This window comes from Triticum aestivum, chromosome 4B, assembly GCF_018294505.1.
Source record: "Triticum aestivum cultivar Chinese Spring chromosome 4B, IWGSC CS RefSeq v2.1, whole genome shotgun sequence".
Classification (NCBI taxonomy): domain Eukaryota; kingdom Viridiplantae; phylum Streptophyta; class Magnoliopsida; order Poales; family Poaceae; genus Triticum; species Triticum aestivum.
The window spans coordinates 301,435,737-301,454,666 of NC_057804.1; the positions used below are offsets into that span (position 1 = coordinate 301,435,737).

The following is an 18,930-nucleotide window of genomic DNA, read 5'->3' on the forward strand; positions in this document are numbered from 1 at the left end:
CCAACATTGCTCGGACTCCATCTAGCGGGAATCCATTGCGTCCACCCAAATGACGCATGGATCCGGTGCAAGGCGCGTCGCCACTGCCTCACTGGAGGTGGTGCGATCTGTCTGGTGGCCGAACGCTGTGGCCGCACTTCCTCTCCACCCAGCCATAAAAGGAAAAAATCGTTATGAGGGGTCTTAAACCCTCACCTCAATCTCAAAAATGGAATTGAAAAGCTCCAATTGAGGAGCACAACCAGCTGTTGGACATGGTCACTACCGAAAAGATAATGACGGTAACCGGCGAAAATTTAGAATTGTTTTACGTTACATGTAATTGCACGAATTTGATGATTTGCAAATGGGGTATCCGATTGTGGAAACAATTTTTGAGTGTTAATCAATCACTGTTTGCGGACACATTCGAACATGTCTGTGGACCTTTAGAGAAGGATTTTGATACTTGTGGTTGTATATGCTCTTGTATTAAGATAAGTGGGAATAAATTTGATGAAACAATAAAGATTATACCAGTTACATAAAGTACAAATTAGCACCAAAGATAAATTTACAACCGTGCCATTGTGGCAAAAAACCACACTCTGGAGTCTGGACATATAACGCCGGAGATAACCACGTGGTGGACTGTTAGCCTTGATTCCATCGACCAGTTCATCCTCTTCCTCTCCCCACTGTACTCGAGAAAGGACCTGGTGGAGGCGGCTCAAGCTAGGCTCCATCTTCATAGCGGATCACGCTGTAGCTTGACGGGGGAGTGGCTCCCACTGCAGCTCGGAGGCACTGCGGCTCCAACTGCATCTTGGCGGCCCGACAGCTTGGAGGCGCAGCGCCGCAGCGGCTCCATCTTCATCTCGGCAGCCTGGCAGCTTCCGCTACAGCTCGAATCTGTGGAATCTGCAGATGGCGCTGCTATCACTCGTATCGACAAGCCAAATCCTCACGCTCCCTGCCAAAGGTGGCGTCTGTTCTGGCTGTGTGGAAGCCTGGCACTCCCTGAAGCTGGTGGCTTTCCACAGCAAGGGAGAAAATGGTAACACTATATCATAAAATGGAGTTCTAATTAAAAGTTTTAGTTACCAAATGAATTGTGCGAACTAATATTCACATGTACCCAGTAAAGGAAATTATAGTATCTAATTACCAAATATTCAACCACAGAAATGAGGCATGTCACCAAGCACAACTTAATTTTTTCAGAACTGCGCACAGCTCCTCAAATCTGGTCAAGATGTAAAAACATTATCTATGGTCATTTTAGGTAAAATGTAGTCGAGTGAAAAAGGCAAAAGTAGAAGCAAAACAATATATCACTGAACTAAGCGAGGGAAAGATCATCATGGTCATGGACCTTTTAAGGAGAGGCTTTGGATTGTAAGGAATAAATCTTTCTTACAAGAATGTTGCGCTGGTCAAATCGCCCACCTTGTGTCGTTGCTGCCGGCACCGTCGACATTGATGTACATGTACTCCACGACGGTGCTGCTGCCTCTGATAATCCGCACAAGAACCCATCACTGTGGATGCTCACACGAGCTATTGGCATCAAATTAGGAATCATTGTATATAGTTTTTCAAACTATAAGCTTATAAAAAAGCAAATACATCAAAACCAACATAGCAGCCAAAGGTTGCAACCATAGCCTAAGGAAGAGAAGAAACAACCTAGCCGGAGCATACCTGCAAGCCAATACGTCACCTGATATATATGTGCAGGGTTGTTTCTAAAGCACCAAAAGTTTACTTCCCCAATATTTATAGGAAAATGCATATATATTATTGTAAATAAAAAATCATATGTTAGGTTTCATATGGGTGATAAGCAGGAAACCTGCTTGAAGCATCCTAGTTAAGCATTCTTCCTATTTTACCATTACAGAAGAAATACTTGCATTTCACGAAATTTGAATCGTAGTTTGCTTGAGTTGATAGGTTTGCAAATACAGAAAATTGCTTCTATACCATCGACAATCTCAACAATGGCTGATTTGCCATCCAACAAGGCTCCAGTGCTTATATACCAGACACGAACAAATTCTATTGCTTATATACCACTAGCAGTTAGTCTAGCGTTATCTCACACCGGTAAGTGGCCAAAATGATTATTCTGCCCTCAATGGCAAATAAGAAAACTGTGAAACATGTCCAAAAAAATTTTGACAGCAGTCCCCCTCTATTTTCAACATTCCAGCAAATATATAGTGACTATCTAACAATTCCAGCATACAAATATTTCGAGCAACAGAGTAATACTCAAGAAAATCCACACCATTTAGAAGAGATTCAGCAAGCACCATATTAAATCTTACACAATCAGTACCAAGTTAACATCATCCAGAACCAAAATACCACAACCAAAATATGTTGTTCACACAAGCAAGTCTCTAAATAAAATAGCATGCAAATGAGGAGGTGCAATACATAAATAATATGCGAGATTTTAGAGAATTTCACAGTTTCAACTTTTTTTTGCTTCGACTGGCCATTGCTTGGCTGTTAGGTGCAGCTCTCTTCTTGCTTTGAGTGCCCATTGCGGGGCTGTCAGGCGCAGCAGATATGACCTTTGATCTGCATCAATTTTTTTGATTACATACTATGGTACACTCACAGAATATAGAGATCTCCAGAATATAAGTAAATTTGGTGCAGTTTTCATACCTTCTAGATTTAGTAGTCTTCGATGATGTCGACTTGGCAACATCGTCTTCAATTGCATCACTTGAACATGAAAGTAGAGCTAGTGCAGTTTCATTTTCTCTTGGACATGGAAGCAGAGGTAGTGTACCATCAGTTGCTTGATCTGATGTTGTACAAATAGCTTTTGTAATGGGTTTTTTCTTTCTTTTGTCCCTGCATGAGTTTCATATATTAGCTTAAGTAAGACAAGAGTAAGGTGGAACAGAAATCTCATATTGATATAGCAAGTACCTTTTTTGCTTTGCTACTTCTGCATAGGCTTCTAGTGCTTCAGGAGCAGCATCTTTGCAGCTTTGCCATCTATGTCCATAAGCTTTGCAAATTGAACACTGGTGATGGCCTTTCTTTCCCTTTCCCTTGCTATTCTCAGCACCACTTTTGTGCCTCTGCACCTTTGGCCTCCAGGGGCCCTCCTAAGGATTGGGGGATTCAAGAAGAATTCTTTGTTCACACTAGGCCATTGAGACATGTCAGTTAGGCCAGGAAGAATAGGAGCATAAGCTGCAACGAACTTGGCAACGCTGTAACAATCATCAACGAAGTCTTCTATTGTGACCCCCCTAATTCCAGTAATAAAGCTAATTGCATGTTTGCAAGGCTTCCCAGAGACTTGAAATGCCCTGCATGTGCATGTCCTATTTGCTAGATCAGTGACGTGGCACTTGCCACCTAGTGCAACACTCTCACTCACCTCTGCAATCATGTCATATATTCTCTCATATTCAATGTCCAGCCCCCTGCTTATGTCATTCAACTCCTTCATGACACTTGGAAGTATACGTCGACCTTGAAATTTTCTAGTTACCCTTCTCCTCTTCTCAAACTTGACAGTAATCTTTCTCCTGATCTTGTCCATGAGCTGAAACAACATGAGACCTTTGTGCTTGCGGATCTAGTTGTTGAAACACTCGGCCAAATTATTTGTCACATAATCCACTTTTTAGGAGGTTGAATATTTGCTCCTTGACCATAGCCTGCTGTGGTACTTGTTTAAATATGCTATTGCAGCAGCCTTTTTCTCCTCTATGGCTGCCATGTGATAGTCAAACCCTCGAGGAGTCCATGAATAAGCAGCCGGCCACAAATGATCATCAAAAACTTTACCATGAAACTTTTTCTTGAAGTTCACAACCAAATGTCGCATGCATTCTCTATGTTCTGCATACCCAAAGACCTGTTCGATTGCAGTGTCAATCCCTTTTCCCGCATCTGAACATATAGCTAGACCAGGGGGAGAGCCAATAGCATCATGAAGCTTCTCCAAAAACCACACCCAACTTTCAGTAGTTTCTGAGTCAATAACTCCATAGACTACAGGATACAACCAATTGTGCCCATCAACGGCACAAGCAGTAGCTAATTGGCCTCTGTACTTGCCTGTCAAATGAGTGCTATCTATCGCCAAGTAAGGTCTGCAGCCAGCCAAGAATCCATCGCACAAAGCCTTCGGCCCAACAAACATCCGTATGAAATATTTTTTCTGATCATACTCCATGTGGTCAATCGCAACTATGCTTCCAGGAGACCTCTTCTCAACCTCAGCTTTCCAAGCATATAGCTTGTCAAAAGAATCATCCCAGTTACCAAACAACTTAGCCATTGCTAGCCCTTTGCCACGGAATACTTTCATGTATTGGACGTTGATTTTGTACTTGTCATGTAGCCTCCTCCGTAACTCCATCGGCCGAACACTAGGATCTTCTTTTACCCAGTCCATGACTTTCTCACACACCCATGCCTTTGAAGCATTTTTCTGCTTCTTTTTCTTCTTTGCGCTAGAACAAGTGTGCTCCTGCACATGAACTTTGACCTGCATTAAATAAACAATGGAAAAAACTAGTGTCAGTCAACTCCATTTTATAACAAAAGATCACTCAACAAAATTATGCGACTAACACACCTCCATAGTTTCTTGGTCATCCAACCTCCCAACATGAATTCTCCATTTACAATCCGTCTTCTTTGCCCGGCGACAATAAGCCCTAAATCGAGTAGGTTCACTTTTTTCAACCTTGAATTCGAACTCTTTCTTTACAGCATAGGTAGCAATTGCCAACCTAAACTCTTCAATGTTGGGGTACTTTGCACCAAATGCATTGGCGGGTTTTCTTTGTCATAAGCATTTTCTGGAATAGCATCCGGTCTAGCATCTTCTGCAACCCATTCCTCATCATCACTGCTATCCTCAACATAATCATTATTTGGTATATCTTTTTCTTTGACCTCATCATCACTATCGGAACCAACACTGCCAATTGAGTACTGGTCCTCCTCATCTACACCAACATGTTCATATTCTTCATGCGGATTGTCAAGATATGTATCTGTTAGGCATACACTAGCTTCATCAATGACGCTACTTGGTTGACTAGGCAGTGCTATAGATGGTGTTTGGTTCGAAGGAGTACATGGAACATCAACATTATCACTTCTCTCGGAATATTTGATGATCAAATGGCCACTTCTATTCTGATCAAAACAGGCAAACATTTTCATGCATTCTTCATCATTTGACACAGAGATATTTTTGCCACTAATGGAATCAAAGTACTCAAGAAATATATTATCCTCTGAGCATAAAGCAAAATTTCCGGCAATACAAGCCAGCAAATCCTTCATACTTGTCCTACTACCCTCAATAATCTGCCAACTAAATATCGAATCCCCAGTGATTTTGGTTCCACTGCCACAAACCTTCACCTCTACTGTATAGCTACAAGACTGGATCATCCTGTGGATGATGCAAACCATGTCAATTGTGCATTCTACTACCAAAAACTGCAGCAAAAAGGGATAGAGAGCCCGAGAAATTACCTAGCGCAAATAGCAGAGAGAGAGGTCGAGCCACATTCATCAGCTATGCCGTCCTCCTCGTCGGGCATGGAATTCTGGGGCAGATGGGCTGCTGCAAGTGCGCCCACAAAGGAGTTGATCTTGGGGAGGGCCTCGGCCGTCGGCGCCACTGCCCCACTCTCCACCTCGCCGGAATCCCCAATGCTAGGGTTCTGGGCGACATGGCCACTCGGAGAGGTTGGTGCCGCTGGGCCCCATGTGTTGGCCGTCGAAGACGTGGTGAGACGCGGTGGTACAGGCGCGGCGGCGATGGGGCCGTGCGACAAGGGCTGGGGAAGCGCTGGCGGCGGTTCCGCCATGAAGCGCCGCCTAGATAGCATCAGAGATGCGGTGGGCGAGAGACCTGGGGAAGCGCCAGTGACGATTCCACCATGATGCGGCACCGAAGGGGGGTGGGGGAGTGGCGGTGGGGGTTGTGGTGGCGCTGACGGGGGTTCCTCCATTGCGGCTCGCTGGAGGCCGGTGTTGCGTTGCGCGTGCGGATTGGGGATGGTCGGGGAGTGCGTGGAGTCGTGGGATGGGGAGGGTCGGGTGCGTGCGTGAGTTGTTGTTTTTTCTAAACTAAGGGTAAATTTGTAATTTGTGGGAAATCTGACAAGGAAAACGGACACTATCTAACGGCAGACTAACGGCAATGGCAAAAAAGCAATAGAATTTGTTCGTGTCTGGTATATAAGCACCGGAGCTTTGTTGGATGGCAAATGAGCCATTGCTGAGGTTGTCGATGGTATAGAAGCAATTTTCTCTTGCAAATATCCTTGAGAAGCAACAATTTGAATAGAGGGATGATCATGCACAGTTCAACCAAAATCACAGTTGCAAACGCCAGCCATATCGATATGGTCGTTGAGGAGAAACATTCTAACGGAGAAAGGCACACAAAAATCTGAAAGAAACAAAATCAAGCAGCAACTTGCCAGTTTGTAAAATTGGGAACAGAGCACACCATAGTGTGGCTTCGTATTGTTCCCACAAAAAAGGATAATAAAGCAATATGGCTGAAAAATGCATTTTTTCTACTTAGGGAAACTACTCGTAAGAGGTAAATGAAAAATATAAAATAGATGGACAATCATAGTTCTCTAATCCGAGACATGCATCTGTTATATGCCTCTATCAGTACACAGGAGGCAAGACATCAACAAAAGAAAGGAAAGAGGATTTGTGAGACTGTCACCAAGGTGAAAATAATAGTCATAGCGGAACAAAAAACATCATCTCCACATTTGATCTGAACCAAGGAAAGAAGTGGACTCCACATTTGATCTGAACGTCATCTCGTGGATTTGTGTTGCAAACTTTCATTTTTCTTTCTAGACTTGATGAGTCTGGAATATTATGTTACCAACCAGATATGAATCTTAGGCAGATATGATGGTTGGAACCTTTCCAAGATCTATGATGTAGGTCCCGACAAGGTTGATGTTCTGGCCGACACACCTAGCCGGAAGATCTATCATTGTAGTATCTTGATTGAGCAAATCGACCATCTTCTCCATGAGGATCTCGAGTGACTTATTAGAAGTTGTTCCTTATGGATCCTTTGTTCTCCCGAAGCTAGACCCTTAATTGATGTTCCAGATACCGACTGGTATTGGGTTAAGCTGGTACATCAAGGAGAACATTAGAAGCAGAGTGCTAAATGTCTCTCGGTCGATCATCCAGATTTTGTCCCCTTGGCCCCGCCAAGGTGAAATCTAAGAAGGTGTTATCTTCCTTTGCATCTGCATTTTCTACCAGCATTCATCATGGTAGTACGTTGTGTTGCCAGGATCCTTGACACGGATATTGGTAAAACCCTGATGGATATGGAAATGCTCAAGTTCTTGAGAGCACGCACAAGCGCTAGGTGTTATCATCGGCACTAACTGGGCTTGCTCTCAGCTCCTCGGTTATGCTATAACTTCTCAAACAGTGGACTCACTCTCTACTGTTGAGCTTCTCCTCAGTTACTAAAATCATCCCTTGTGTTGTTTTCAACAAGGTAATCCACATCATCCATTCTAATCCAGGCATGCCATTCTAACGACCCCCTCCAAACGATCGCTCGAGAATTGCCTTAGGCTGGTATAAAGAATATCGATGATCTCTGAATCAAAGGTAATCCTTTTTGCCACTTAAGGGGATATTTCTACGAGCCACCTTTACCTAAGGTGCCCCGTTATGGTATCATGGCAATTATTTCATCGCTATCTTGAAACCATTCACCATCTCCTCAAGTGTGGAATTGTTGTCTACCTAGTGAACCCTCGTCATTTGTTCCACTCCATCCCTCTAGATGTGTGTTTTGTGTCTCAGCTCGAGTGGTGTTGCTATGCCTCATTCCGCGAGTTGATCCTAAGTTGTTCGATCTTCGAGAAGATTGATCCTTCTAGAGTCTCCTTCTCCTCTTGTTGTCATGTTAGTGGGAGTTCTCAGAGGAAGACATCGAGTCAAAGATGGTGATCGAATCAACGCCCCTATGAAGTGCAACCTGGATCGTGAAGATTGTGTTAGTTGTGTTTTCCTCTTCATCTTACCCTACGCCTGAATCTCGGGACGAGATTCTTGTTTAGTGGGGGTGTGTTGTCACATCCCTAGTTCTAGTCTGCTCTGGGTTAGCTAGTGTTGTGTTGCATCATGTTTAAATTTCTCTTAAAGTTGAAATGGGGATTGTCCAAACCCTAGCATCAAAGGAAATCACTAGGTTCAACTAAAATAATTTCAGTGAATCCAAATGGCTTTCAAAAATGTTCATCATTTCTGGATAATGCTAGAAACCATAACCTGAGGTGTTGCACATTTTTCCATGACATATTTGGTCACTGAATTAAATCATATGTACCTTGCATTTCGGCATTTAAATGCTAGTAAATATTTTAAATGCTCAAATAATTCTGGAAATAAGTGTGTGCTGTTGGAATTAATCTAAACAGAGCCTATGATTATTTTCAGGATTTTTGAAGGTGTCTAACTATTTTTAATAAATCCACAAACTTACAGAAAAATAGAAAAACAGAAACTAAATTAAGTAAGAGAGAGAGAGACTTACCTGGCAGCCCAGCCAGCCCACTTGGCAGCCCACTGGCCAGCCCGGCACTGTGCTGGCCCGTGCCAGCCACCTGCTTCCTCTCGCCAGGCAGGCAGAGAGGAGCGCGCCGGCGCGCGCGCCGGCGCCACGCCACCAGGCTGTCTGCCTGCGTCGCCTAGCCACCGCGACGCCTCGCGTCTTCTCCTTGGCGCCACCCCGCAGACCCCTTTGGCCCCCTCTCACACTCTCCCGTGCTCCTCCCCTCCTCTGGCTCTCTCCCTCGCACCACCCGAGCGGGTTCGTCGCCGCCGTTCGCCACCACCACGGCCACCACCTCCGCCTCGCCTCGCCGAAGCGCTCAGAAGCCCCGCCTCGTCCCCCTCTTCCTCCTCACCAAGATGGAAGGCGCCGGAAGCCCTGGATGCCGCCAGCTCCGCCGTCCCCTTCCTCGGGCCGCCGAGATCATCACCTCCATTCCGTCACCTCCAAGCCTCCTCCGAGCACGCCGACCATCCCAACGTCTCCGCAGTGAGCTCATGGACCGAATTCCCCTCTTCCCCGCCTCGATTTCTTGCTTTAGCCGTCACCCCCTTGAAGACCGAACCGCGCCGCCGCACGAGCTCGTCGCCGGCCACATTCCGGTGACCATTTGGTCCCAGGCATGCGCCCATCATACTCACCGCATCACGTAGACGCCGTAGGTGATAATCGCACATCGCCACGGCCATCGTAGCGTCGACCCCGAGCTCACCCGAGCTCCGGCGACCACCAAGGTCGACGCCGGCGACAACTCCGGCCTCCCCAGGCCCAACCGCCACCACCACTCGATGCGCGAGTTCACCAGCAGTCCGTAGCATCTCCGCCGTCGATTTGGTCGACGGAGGACGAAATCCGAGCCTCACCGCCGTGTCTGGCCTCGGCGGCGTCGAGTCGCCGGCGAGTTTGACCTGTTCGACCCGGGGTTTGACCTCCCTGGGGTCAACACACGTGGGCCCCGCCCCTGATTAGATTAGTTTAGGACTAATTACCCCTGCTGACACTGATAGCGGGCCCAGTGGCTGTTAATTTGATTAGTTAGATTTAATTAACCCTGTTAGTTAATTGTGTCACTGACATGTCGACCCCACTGGTCAGGTTTGACCTGGACCACGTCAGTTGACCTGCTGAGGTCACACCTACGTCATGCTGACGCAATTAATATTTTTCTGGAATAAAGATAATCCAGGAAATTCCAGAAAATATTTTAAACTTCTAAAAATCATATAAATTCAACCGTAACTCAGAATGAAATAATTTATATACGAAAAATGATCAAAAAAATCCAATCTATCCATCTGTACCATTTTCATGCATGTTAGAACAACTTATGACTACTGTTTAGGACAATTCAATTAAATGGCATTTAAGAAATCACATATGGAGTTTGAATTTGAACCTAGGATTCAAACCAACTCTATTTAACTTGCTGCTAGTTGCATTAGCTCAAACCACAGCATATTGACATGTCATGATCATGCATCATATTGTGCATTGCATTGATTGTATTTCTTCCATGTTTGTCGGTATTTGTCCCCTCTCAGTAGATGATGTTCCGACGATGAGTTCGATGACACCGATGAAAAACTATACTATCTTCAGAAGTGCCAGGCAAGCAAAACCCCCTTGTTCATTCCGATACAATCCCACTCTCTCGCTCCTGCTCTATTTTACTGCATTAGGACAACAACAATACAACTGTTACCTGCTGCGGCAGTTGAACCCCTTTATCCTCTGCATGAACTGTCATTGCCACAGTAAATAGATGAAACCCACTAGCATGAGTAGGAGTTGTTTGAGCCCTGATGTGCCTACTCATTCATGCTTGTTTGTCATGCCTGCTATTGCTTAGAGTTGTGTCAGGTTTGATTCATCGGGGATGAATTGGAGGTGTGTAAAAATGTCCTACTGTGTGTGAGCTAAGTGTGTGAACACGATTTGGTAAAGGTGGCGGTGAGATGCCATGTAGGAGTACATGGTGGGTTGTCTCATTGCAGCCGTCCTCAGGAACTGAGTTCTGTGTTTGTGATCCATGAACAATTACTACCACACATTGGGTTCCGGTAACTCGACCCCTCTCGACTTATTAATCAACATGATCTCTGTCCAGGAGTTGCAACTAGTTTCTGGTGTTTGTAGGTAGTGTTAGTAGTCTACCAAGTGGCACCCGGTACAGGTGGGCTTGGGACAGACTAGGCACCGTGGCACGATGTACCAAGCATAGATCCACCCGTCGAGGTGGGCTTGGGAACCCTGCACACATCGTTTGGGGCCGTGAGCGACACCCCGGCCGGATCTCCTTGTGGATGGAACCCGAATAGGCGATAAACCTGGACGAGAGACTTGTGTGGTTAGTAAGGTCGTGGCCGACACCCTTGCTGGGCTTCCGCTTGAAGGTTGCCGAGTACATGTCGTGTAAACGGCGGTAAGTGGTGAGAGCCTGTGTGAAGAAGTACACTCCTACAGGGTTAATATGATCTATTCGAATAGCCGTGTCCGCGGAAAAGGACTTCTGGGTTGCCTGTACAGTTCATAGACAAGTGAAAGTGGATACTCTAAAATACGCAAGATAAGCGTGAGTGCTATGGATGGTGTTCTCGTAGGGAGACGGGAGCGGATCCATAGTGGTGTATTGATATGGTGAATATGTGGACTCGTGTGCGCCACCTCAAAAGAGTTACTTGCAGTCGTAGTTCAGGTTAGCCACCGAGTCAAAGCTGGCTTGCTGCAGTTAAACTCCACCACCCCCTTTGTTGATAATGATGCATATGTAGTTAGTTCTGATGTAAGTCTTGCTGGGTACATTTGTATTCACGTTGCCTAATTTATGTTTTTGCAGAGAGACTTCAGTCTCGCTAGTAGTACCGTGTGGACTTCTACGTTTAGCTTGTTACCTCAGCTACGATCTTGTGCCCTCGGCAGGATCTGGTAGATAGTCAGGCTTCTCAGCCTTTTTCATTTGTAGATGTCTGTACTCAGACATGTTAAGCTTCCGCTTGTGCTTGACTTGTGTGCTCTGAATGCTGGGTCATGAGACCCATGTTTGTAATATCTCGCTCCTCGGAGCCTATTGAATAAATACTTGAGTTGTAGAGTCATGTTGTGATGCCATGTTGTATTTGCACATATCGAGCATATTGTGTGTATGTTATTGAAATGCTTGGTATGTGTGGGATCTGACTATCTAGTTGTTTATCCTTAGTAGCCTCTCTTACCGGGAAATGTCTCCTAGTGTTTCCACTGAGCCATGGTAGCTTGCTACTGCTACGGAACACTTAGGCTGGCCGGCATGTGTCCTTCTTCGTTCCTGTGTTTGTCCCTTCGAGGAAATGTCACGCGATGAATACCGGAGTCCTGTTAGCCCGCTACAGCCCGGTTCACCGGAGTCCTGCTAGCCCAGTGCTACAGCCTGGATTCACTCACTGATGACCGACACGTTCGATGTTGGGTCATGGATGCCTGTCCCTGTAAGTTTGTGCCACTTTGGGTTTACGACTAGCCATGTCAGCCCAGGCTCCTTATCATATGGATGCTAGCGACACTATCATATACGTGTGCCAAAAGATGCAAACGGTCCCGAGCAAAGGTAAGGCGACACCTGTGGGGATACCGTGCGTGAGGCCGCAAAGTGATATGAGGTGTTACATGCTAGATCGATGTGGCATTGAGTTGGGGTCCTGACATCAAGATCGTGCCATAGAGAGAACACGAGAGAGAGAGAGAGAGAGAGAGAGAGAGAGAGAGAGAGAGAGAGAGAGATCAAACACATAGCTATTGGTACATACCATCAGCCCGAGGGTGAACTACTCCCTCCTCGTCATGGATAGCGCCGGGATGATGAAGATGGCCACCGGTGAGGGATTCCCCCTCCGGCAGGGTGCTGGAACGGGCTCCCGAGAGGTTTTTGGTGGCTACAGAGGCTTGCAGCGGTGGAACTCCTGACAGCTTTGGTATCAGAGCTTGACTGCCTGTAGGATTAGCAAGCCAAACTGGTCAAAGTTGAGTCTAGAAATTCTTTAGTTATATAAGGGAATTGATTGTGGGATGGAACGTAAGGCTCTTTTTACTCCTTATACCTTATGCCCTTCTGATCTGAGTCATCTTATCTTTCCTACGGGGTTAAGGAATTAGGATTTCTCTTCTTTCTATCAGGATCACGTGTTTCTAATCCGTAGACCTATAGGATTGATGGTTCTAAGCTTGAGTTCAGTTCCTACTATCTTCTGTATGTTAACTGTTGATCTTGAAACCTTGATATTGTGCTTCTGAGTGGCTATGCCACCATTTTTGTAGCATGTCTCCAATCTTTCGAGCATTTACAGCCGTTATGCTGTCCGAGTCATCCCAGGTTTCTAAATAGTCTGATGCATTTGCAAATCCCTTCCTCCTGTTCCCGATGTGCCTTTGGTCAGATTAATCACACAAATCAGTGAGTTGAGGTACTTTATTGCCTTGACATATATGTCGGAGCTAGTATTATGACCCTAGGTGTCTCAGGGGATCATCTAGTAGTCTAGCCATGTTTTGTGTTCCCAGTGTGACGATTCTGGCCATCATTCTCGAAAGCATCCCGCGATGCCAGTTAGTAGTAGGTATTCTACTCCTGGGTTTCTGAGCCCAAGATTCACCCTACTTACTTCATGTTGATAGTAATTGCTAGTGCCTTTAGGATATTAGTAACCTTTGCGATAGTCCTCGAGGTCCGTGGTATATCGTTCTTCCAAATACCATGAACCATTCTTGGCAGGAGTTCTTTTGAACCAAAAGATCACAACCAGAGTGCTCTTGATGAGTTCTCCATTCTATATTGTGAATCTGCCAGTTCTACCTCTCTGCATGGATTACCCGGAAGAAACTTGTTGAACTTGTTCGACATTCTAATCCATGCGTCCACAACTCAAAAAATCGTATGTTCTTTTGAGTTGTCCCCCTTAGTCGTCTTTTGACCCTCGTCTATCAATTGATAGTCAAGAGTATGCGTGCATTCGTTCATCGATGCCTATTATTCTTGTGTTCCGTCAAAGCCATTCTATTTCAGAATGACTAGGAGAAACAAACTCCAGTACCTCATCCATATCCAGGATTGGGTCAAAGTAGTTGTGTTCTGCAGATCAAATGCCAATCCAGCTTTTGATTCTGTTCTATCTTGAAGTATTACCCACTTTATGTCAGGAACGTCATGAGAATTGCACCTTCTCTTATGAATTCTTGATGCAGTGATACTCTCGCCATCATCGATCATTCCTCGGTTCCATGTTGTTGCAGCCGGAGTGCCGACAAGTGAATCGTGATGTGTGAACTCAATACTCCTTGCAACTCCGTTGCTTGGTAGTTAAAGGACAATAATTTCATGCTTAGCATGTTGGTTATTGAATCATCATTCTAAGATTGATCGTGCTACCTAGTCCATTCTCCTGGTGCACTCCTCGATCGATGAGTTAGGATTATTTCAAATCTTCGCTCTTTTGATCATATCGTCTTGCCCTGAAAAGCAAGATTGTTCTCGAGCTATTACTCCGGAACACTTAGGCTGATCGGCATGTGTCCTTCTTCGTTCCTGTGTCTGTCCCTTCGGGGAAATGTCACGCGATGAATACCGGAGTCCTGTTAGCCCGCTACAGCCCGGTTCACCGGAGTCCTGCTAGCCTAGTGCTACAGCCTGGATTCACTCGCTGATGACCGACACGTTCGATGTTGGGTCATGGATGCCTGTCCCTGTAAGTTTGTGCCACTTTGGGTTTACGACTAGCCATGTCAGCCCGGGCTCCTTATCATATGGATGCTAGCGACACTATCATATACGTGTGCCAAAAGACGCAAACGGTCCCGGGCAAAGGTAAGGCGACACCCGTGGGGATACCGTGCGTGAGGCTGCAAAGTGATATGAGGTGTTACATGCTAGATCGATGTGGCATTGAGTCGGGGTCCTGACATCAAGATCGTGCCATAGAGAGAACACGAGAGAGAGAGAGAGAGATCAAACATATAGCTACTGGTACATACCATCAGCCCGAGGGTGAACTACTCCCTCCTCGTCATGGATAGCACCGGGATGATGAAGATGGCCACCCGGATCATATCCTTTCAAAAAATCACGCTCCCGAAGGTTTCATTCCGTTTGGACTCCGTTTGATATTCCTTTTCTTTGAAATACTGAAATATGCAATAAAACAGCAATATGGGCCGGGCCTCCGGTTAGGAGGTTAGTCCCAAAATTAATATAAAAGTGTATTATAAAGCCCGCAAACATCCAAAAATAGATAATAAAATAGCATGAATACTTCATAAATTATAGATATGGTGGAGACGTATCAGCATCCCCAAGCTTAATTCCTACTCGTCCTTGAGTAGGTAAATGATAAAAGAAAGAATTTATGAAGTGTGAATGCTAGAAGGTGCACAAGTTTGATCAATGATAATTTCAATCACCTTTTCTAGCATGATTATATGTCATAACAGTAGTTCATCTCATAAAACTTCTCACGAACAAGTAACAAGTTATTCACATGTTAAAGCATAGACCATAAACTTTCATGAAAACTAGCAAACTTCGTTCTCAGCCATCAAAGAATTGCAATTCATCTTATTTTCTGGAAGGGTAAATGTCAGAGCTTTGATTTAGCAAACTCCACATACTCAACTATCATATAGTCTTCTACAATTGCTAACACTCACGCAATAGTAATAATTATCGAGTTTTAATTGGACACTGAGAAAGATAGGGGCTTATAATGTTGCCTTCCAACGTATTCACCTTTGGGTGATGTCAACAATAATAGTTCATGCTAACTTACATCCAATTTGATATATATATCAGGATCTTTCCAACACGAGGTGCTTGCCAAAGGATAAAATGAAAAAGGGAAAGCTGAAGATCACCTTGATTCTTGCATAAAGTAAAAGACATAAAGTAAAAAGATAGGCCCTTCGCAGAGGGAAGCAGAGGTTGTCATGCGCTTTTAGGGTTGGATGCACAAAATCTTAATGCAAAAGAACGTCAATTTATATTGCCACTTGCATATGGACCTTTATTATGCAGTCTGTCACTTTTATTACTTCCATAACAAGATCATATAAAGCTTATTTTCTTCACACTAATAGATCATACATATTTAGCGAGCAATTTTTATTGCTTGCACCGATGACAACTTACTTGAAGGATCTTACTCAATCCATAGGTAGGTATGGTGGACTCTCATGGCAAAACTGGGTTTAAGGATATTTGGAAGCACAAGTAGTATCTCTACTTGGTGCAAGGAATTTTGGCTAGCATGAGGGGAAAGGCAAGCTCAACATGTTTGAATGATCCATGACAATATACTTTAACTGAGATATGAGAGAGCATAACCCATTACGTTGTCTTCCTTGTCCAACATCCACTCTTTAGCATGTCATACTTAATGAGTGCTCACAATTATAAAAGATGTCTAGGATGGTATATTTATATGTGAAATCTCTCTTCCCTCAATATTCTTTCATGAATTGTTCAAACGACCAATACAATGCTTGCTAACCTTCAATAAATTTACATCCTATACTTCTTAGATGTGAAGTCATTACTCCCCATGGGATAAGCAAATGAGACATATACAATTTCAGAATTAAGACATTCAACTCATTCAACCATTTACTCATAGGATATAAGTGAAGCACACGAGTAAATGACAAACTACTCCAAAAGATATAAGTGAAGATCAATGAGTAGCTAAATAATTGTGTAACTATGTGAAGACTCTCTCTCATTAAAGAATTTCAGATCTTGGCATTGTATTCAGCAAGCAAAACAAAATAAAATGACATTGCAAGGATAGCACAACTCATGTGAAGAAGCAAAAACTTAGGCTCAAGCGATACTAACCGATAGTTGCTGAAGAAGAAAGGTGGGATGCCTACGGGGCATCCCCAAGCTTAGATGCTTGAGACTTCTTGAAATATTATCTTGGGGTGCCTTGGGCATCCCCAATCTTGAACTTTTGTGTCTCCTTAATTCCTCTCATATCATGGTTTCTCTTTTTATTAAAAGCTTCATCCACACCAAACTCAACAAGAACTCGTGAGATAGGTTAGTATAAACCAATGCAAAACCTTATCATTTTCTACTGTAACTAATCACTGAAATTATTATTCAACATGGCATACAAAATGTCTCTGCATATTTAATACTCCTATCCTCAAATAGAATCATTAAACAAGCAAACATAAGCAAACAATGCAAACATAACAGCAATCTGCCAAAACAGTATAGTCTGTAAAGAATGCAAGATTCATCATACTCCTAACTCGAAAAATTATGAGAAAAATACTAGCTGTAGAAGATTTATCAGAGCTCATTATGCAAAAAGTTTCAACATTATATCATGCTCTGACTTTTCTTGGGAATTTTGCAACAGCGGCAAACTTTCTGTTTTGAAACAGCAACATGTATACTAGCAAAATAAGCATGGTAAAGGCTATCCTTGACATTTTTGTTGAAAATAGAGATGCAAAACATTATTCTAAATAACAGCAAGCAAATACTAATCAAAGAAAATGACGCTCCAAGCAAAACACATATCATGTGGTGAATAAAAATATAGCTCCAAGTAAAGTTACCAATGAACGAAGACGAAAGAGGGGATGCCTTGCGGGGCATCCCCAAGCTTAGGCTCTTTGTCGTCCTTGAATATTACCTTGGGGTGCCTTGGGCATCCCCAAGCTTAGGTTCTTGCCACTCTTTATTCCATAGTCCATCGAATCTTTACCCAAAACTTGAAAACTTCACAACACAAAACTCAACAGAAAACTCGTAAGCTCCGTTAGTATAAGAAAATAAAACCACCACTTAGGTACTGTAATGAACTCATTCTAAATTCATATGGGTGTAATATCTACTTTATTCTAACTTCTCTATGGTTCATACCCTCCGAAACTACTCATAGATTCATCAAAATAAGCAAACAACTAATAGAAAACAGAATCTGTCAAAAACAGAACAGTCTGAAGTAATCTGTATCAAACATATACTTCTGGAACTCCAAAATTCCTACCAAATTAGGAAGTCCTAATAAATTTGTGTACAAATCCATAGCAAAAGGAATCAAATCATAATCACGTTTATGTGAATTACAAAAACTAATTTACTAGGTGCAAAAGTTTCTGATTTTCAGCAGGATCAACACAACTATCATTGTAAGCTATCCTAAAGGTTTTACTTGGCACTTTATTGAAACAAAAGATAGAAAAATGATTACTACAGTAGCATAATCATGTGGACACACAAAAACAGTAAGGGTAAATATTGGGTTGTCTCCCAACAAGCGCTTTTCTTTAATGCCTTTCTAGCTAGGCATGATGATGACAATGATGCTCACATAAAAGATAAGAATTGAAACATAAAGAGAGCATCATGAAGGATAAGACTAGCACATTTAAGCCTAACCCAGTTCCTATGCATAGGGATTTTGTGAGCAAACAACTTATGGGAACAATAATCAACTATCATAGGACGGCAAAACAAGCATAACTTCAAGATTTTCAACTCATAGAGAGGAAACTTGATATCATTACAAGCATATGTTCCTCCATCATAATAATTTTCAGTAGTATCATGGATGAATTAAACAATATAACCAGCACCTAAAGCATTCTTTTCATGATCTACAAGCATAGAAAATTTACTACTCTCCACATAAGTGAATTTCTTCTCATGAATAATAGTGGGAGCAAACTCAACAAAATAATTATCATGTGAGGCATATATAATCCAATTGAAAACTAAAATCATGATGACAAGTTTCATGGTTATCATTATTCTTAATAGCATACAAGTCATCACAATAATCATCATAGATAGCAACTTTGTTCTCATAATCAATTGGAACCTCTTCCGAAATAGTGGAATCATTACTAAATAAAGTTGACACTCTTCCAAATCCACTTCCATATTCATCACAATAAGATTCAACATCCTCCAAAATAGTGGGATCACTACTTCCTAAAGTTGACACTCTTCCAAACCCACTTTCATCAATATAATCATCATAAATAGGAGGCATGCTTTCATCAAAATAAATGTTCTCATCAAAACTTGGGGGACAAAAAATATCATCTTCATCAAACATAGCTTACCCAAGCTTGTGGCTTTGCATATCATTAGCATTATGGATATTCAAGGAATTCATACTAACAACATTGCAATCATGTTCATCATACAAAGATTTAGTATCAAACATTTTATAAACTTCTTCTTCTAGAACTTGACCACAATTTTCCTTTTCACCATACTCACGAAAGATATTAAAAAGATGAAGCGTATGAGACAAACTCAAATCCGTTTTTTTGTAGTTTTCTTT

At 43.2% G+C, this 18,930-nt stretch overlaps 1 protein-coding gene and 2 long non-coding RNA genes across 4 annotated transcripts; all 3 read right to left on the reverse strand.

The window, feature by feature from the left end:
• Positions 1–895: 895 nt before the first annotated feature.
• LOC123094793 (uncharacterized) lies at positions 896–1,908 on the reverse strand. Of its 2 annotated transcripts, none has more exons than XR_006445978.1 (2): positions 1,429–1,908; positions 896–1,225 (listed from the first exon to the last, which is right to left on the reverse strand). It is a non-coding gene; the product is annotated as an uncharacterized lncRNA (long non-coding RNA). The 2 variants fall into 2 exon arrangements; XR_006445977.1 differs by having other exon boundaries at positions 1,400–1,908.
• Positions 1,909–2,303: 395 nt separating this feature from the next.
• Positions 2,304–3,282, reverse strand: LOC123094794 (uncharacterized). The gene is made up of 3 exons (XR_006445979.1): positions 2,932–3,282; positions 2,662–2,853; positions 2,304–2,571 (listed from the first exon to the last, which is right to left on the reverse strand). It is a non-coding gene; the product is annotated as an uncharacterized lncRNA (long non-coding RNA).
• Positions 3,283–3,640: 358 nt separating this feature from the next.
• Positions 3,641–5,996, reverse strand: LOC123090087 (uncharacterized). Its single transcript, XM_044511550.1, has 4 exons — positions 5,515–5,996; positions 4,789–5,431; positions 4,601–4,729; positions 3,641–4,510 (listed from the first exon to the last, which is right to left on the reverse strand). The coding sequence occupies exons 1-4, from the start codon at positions 5,994–5,996 to the stop codon at positions 3,641–3,643; spliced, it is 2,124 nt and encodes a 707-aa protein (XP_044367485.1).
• Between the last annotated feature and the right edge of the window lie 12,934 nt (positions 5,997–18,930).

Excerpts from the sequence above, each read along its gene's own strand:
- LOC123090087 (XM_044511550.1), bottom strand. The coding sequence starts at position 5,996 with ATGGAGGAACCCCCGTCAGCGCCACCACAACCCCCACCGCCACTCCCC. Across the intron at positions 5,432-5,514 it reads CTCTCTGCTATTTGCGCTAG|GATGATCCAGTCTTGTAGCT; the intron begins GTAATTTCTCGG and ends CATCATCCACAG. Across the intron at positions 4,511-4,600 it reads ATGACCAAGAAACTATGGAG|GTCAAAGTTCATGTGCAGGA; the intron begins GTGTGTTAGTCG and ends TATTTAATGCAG.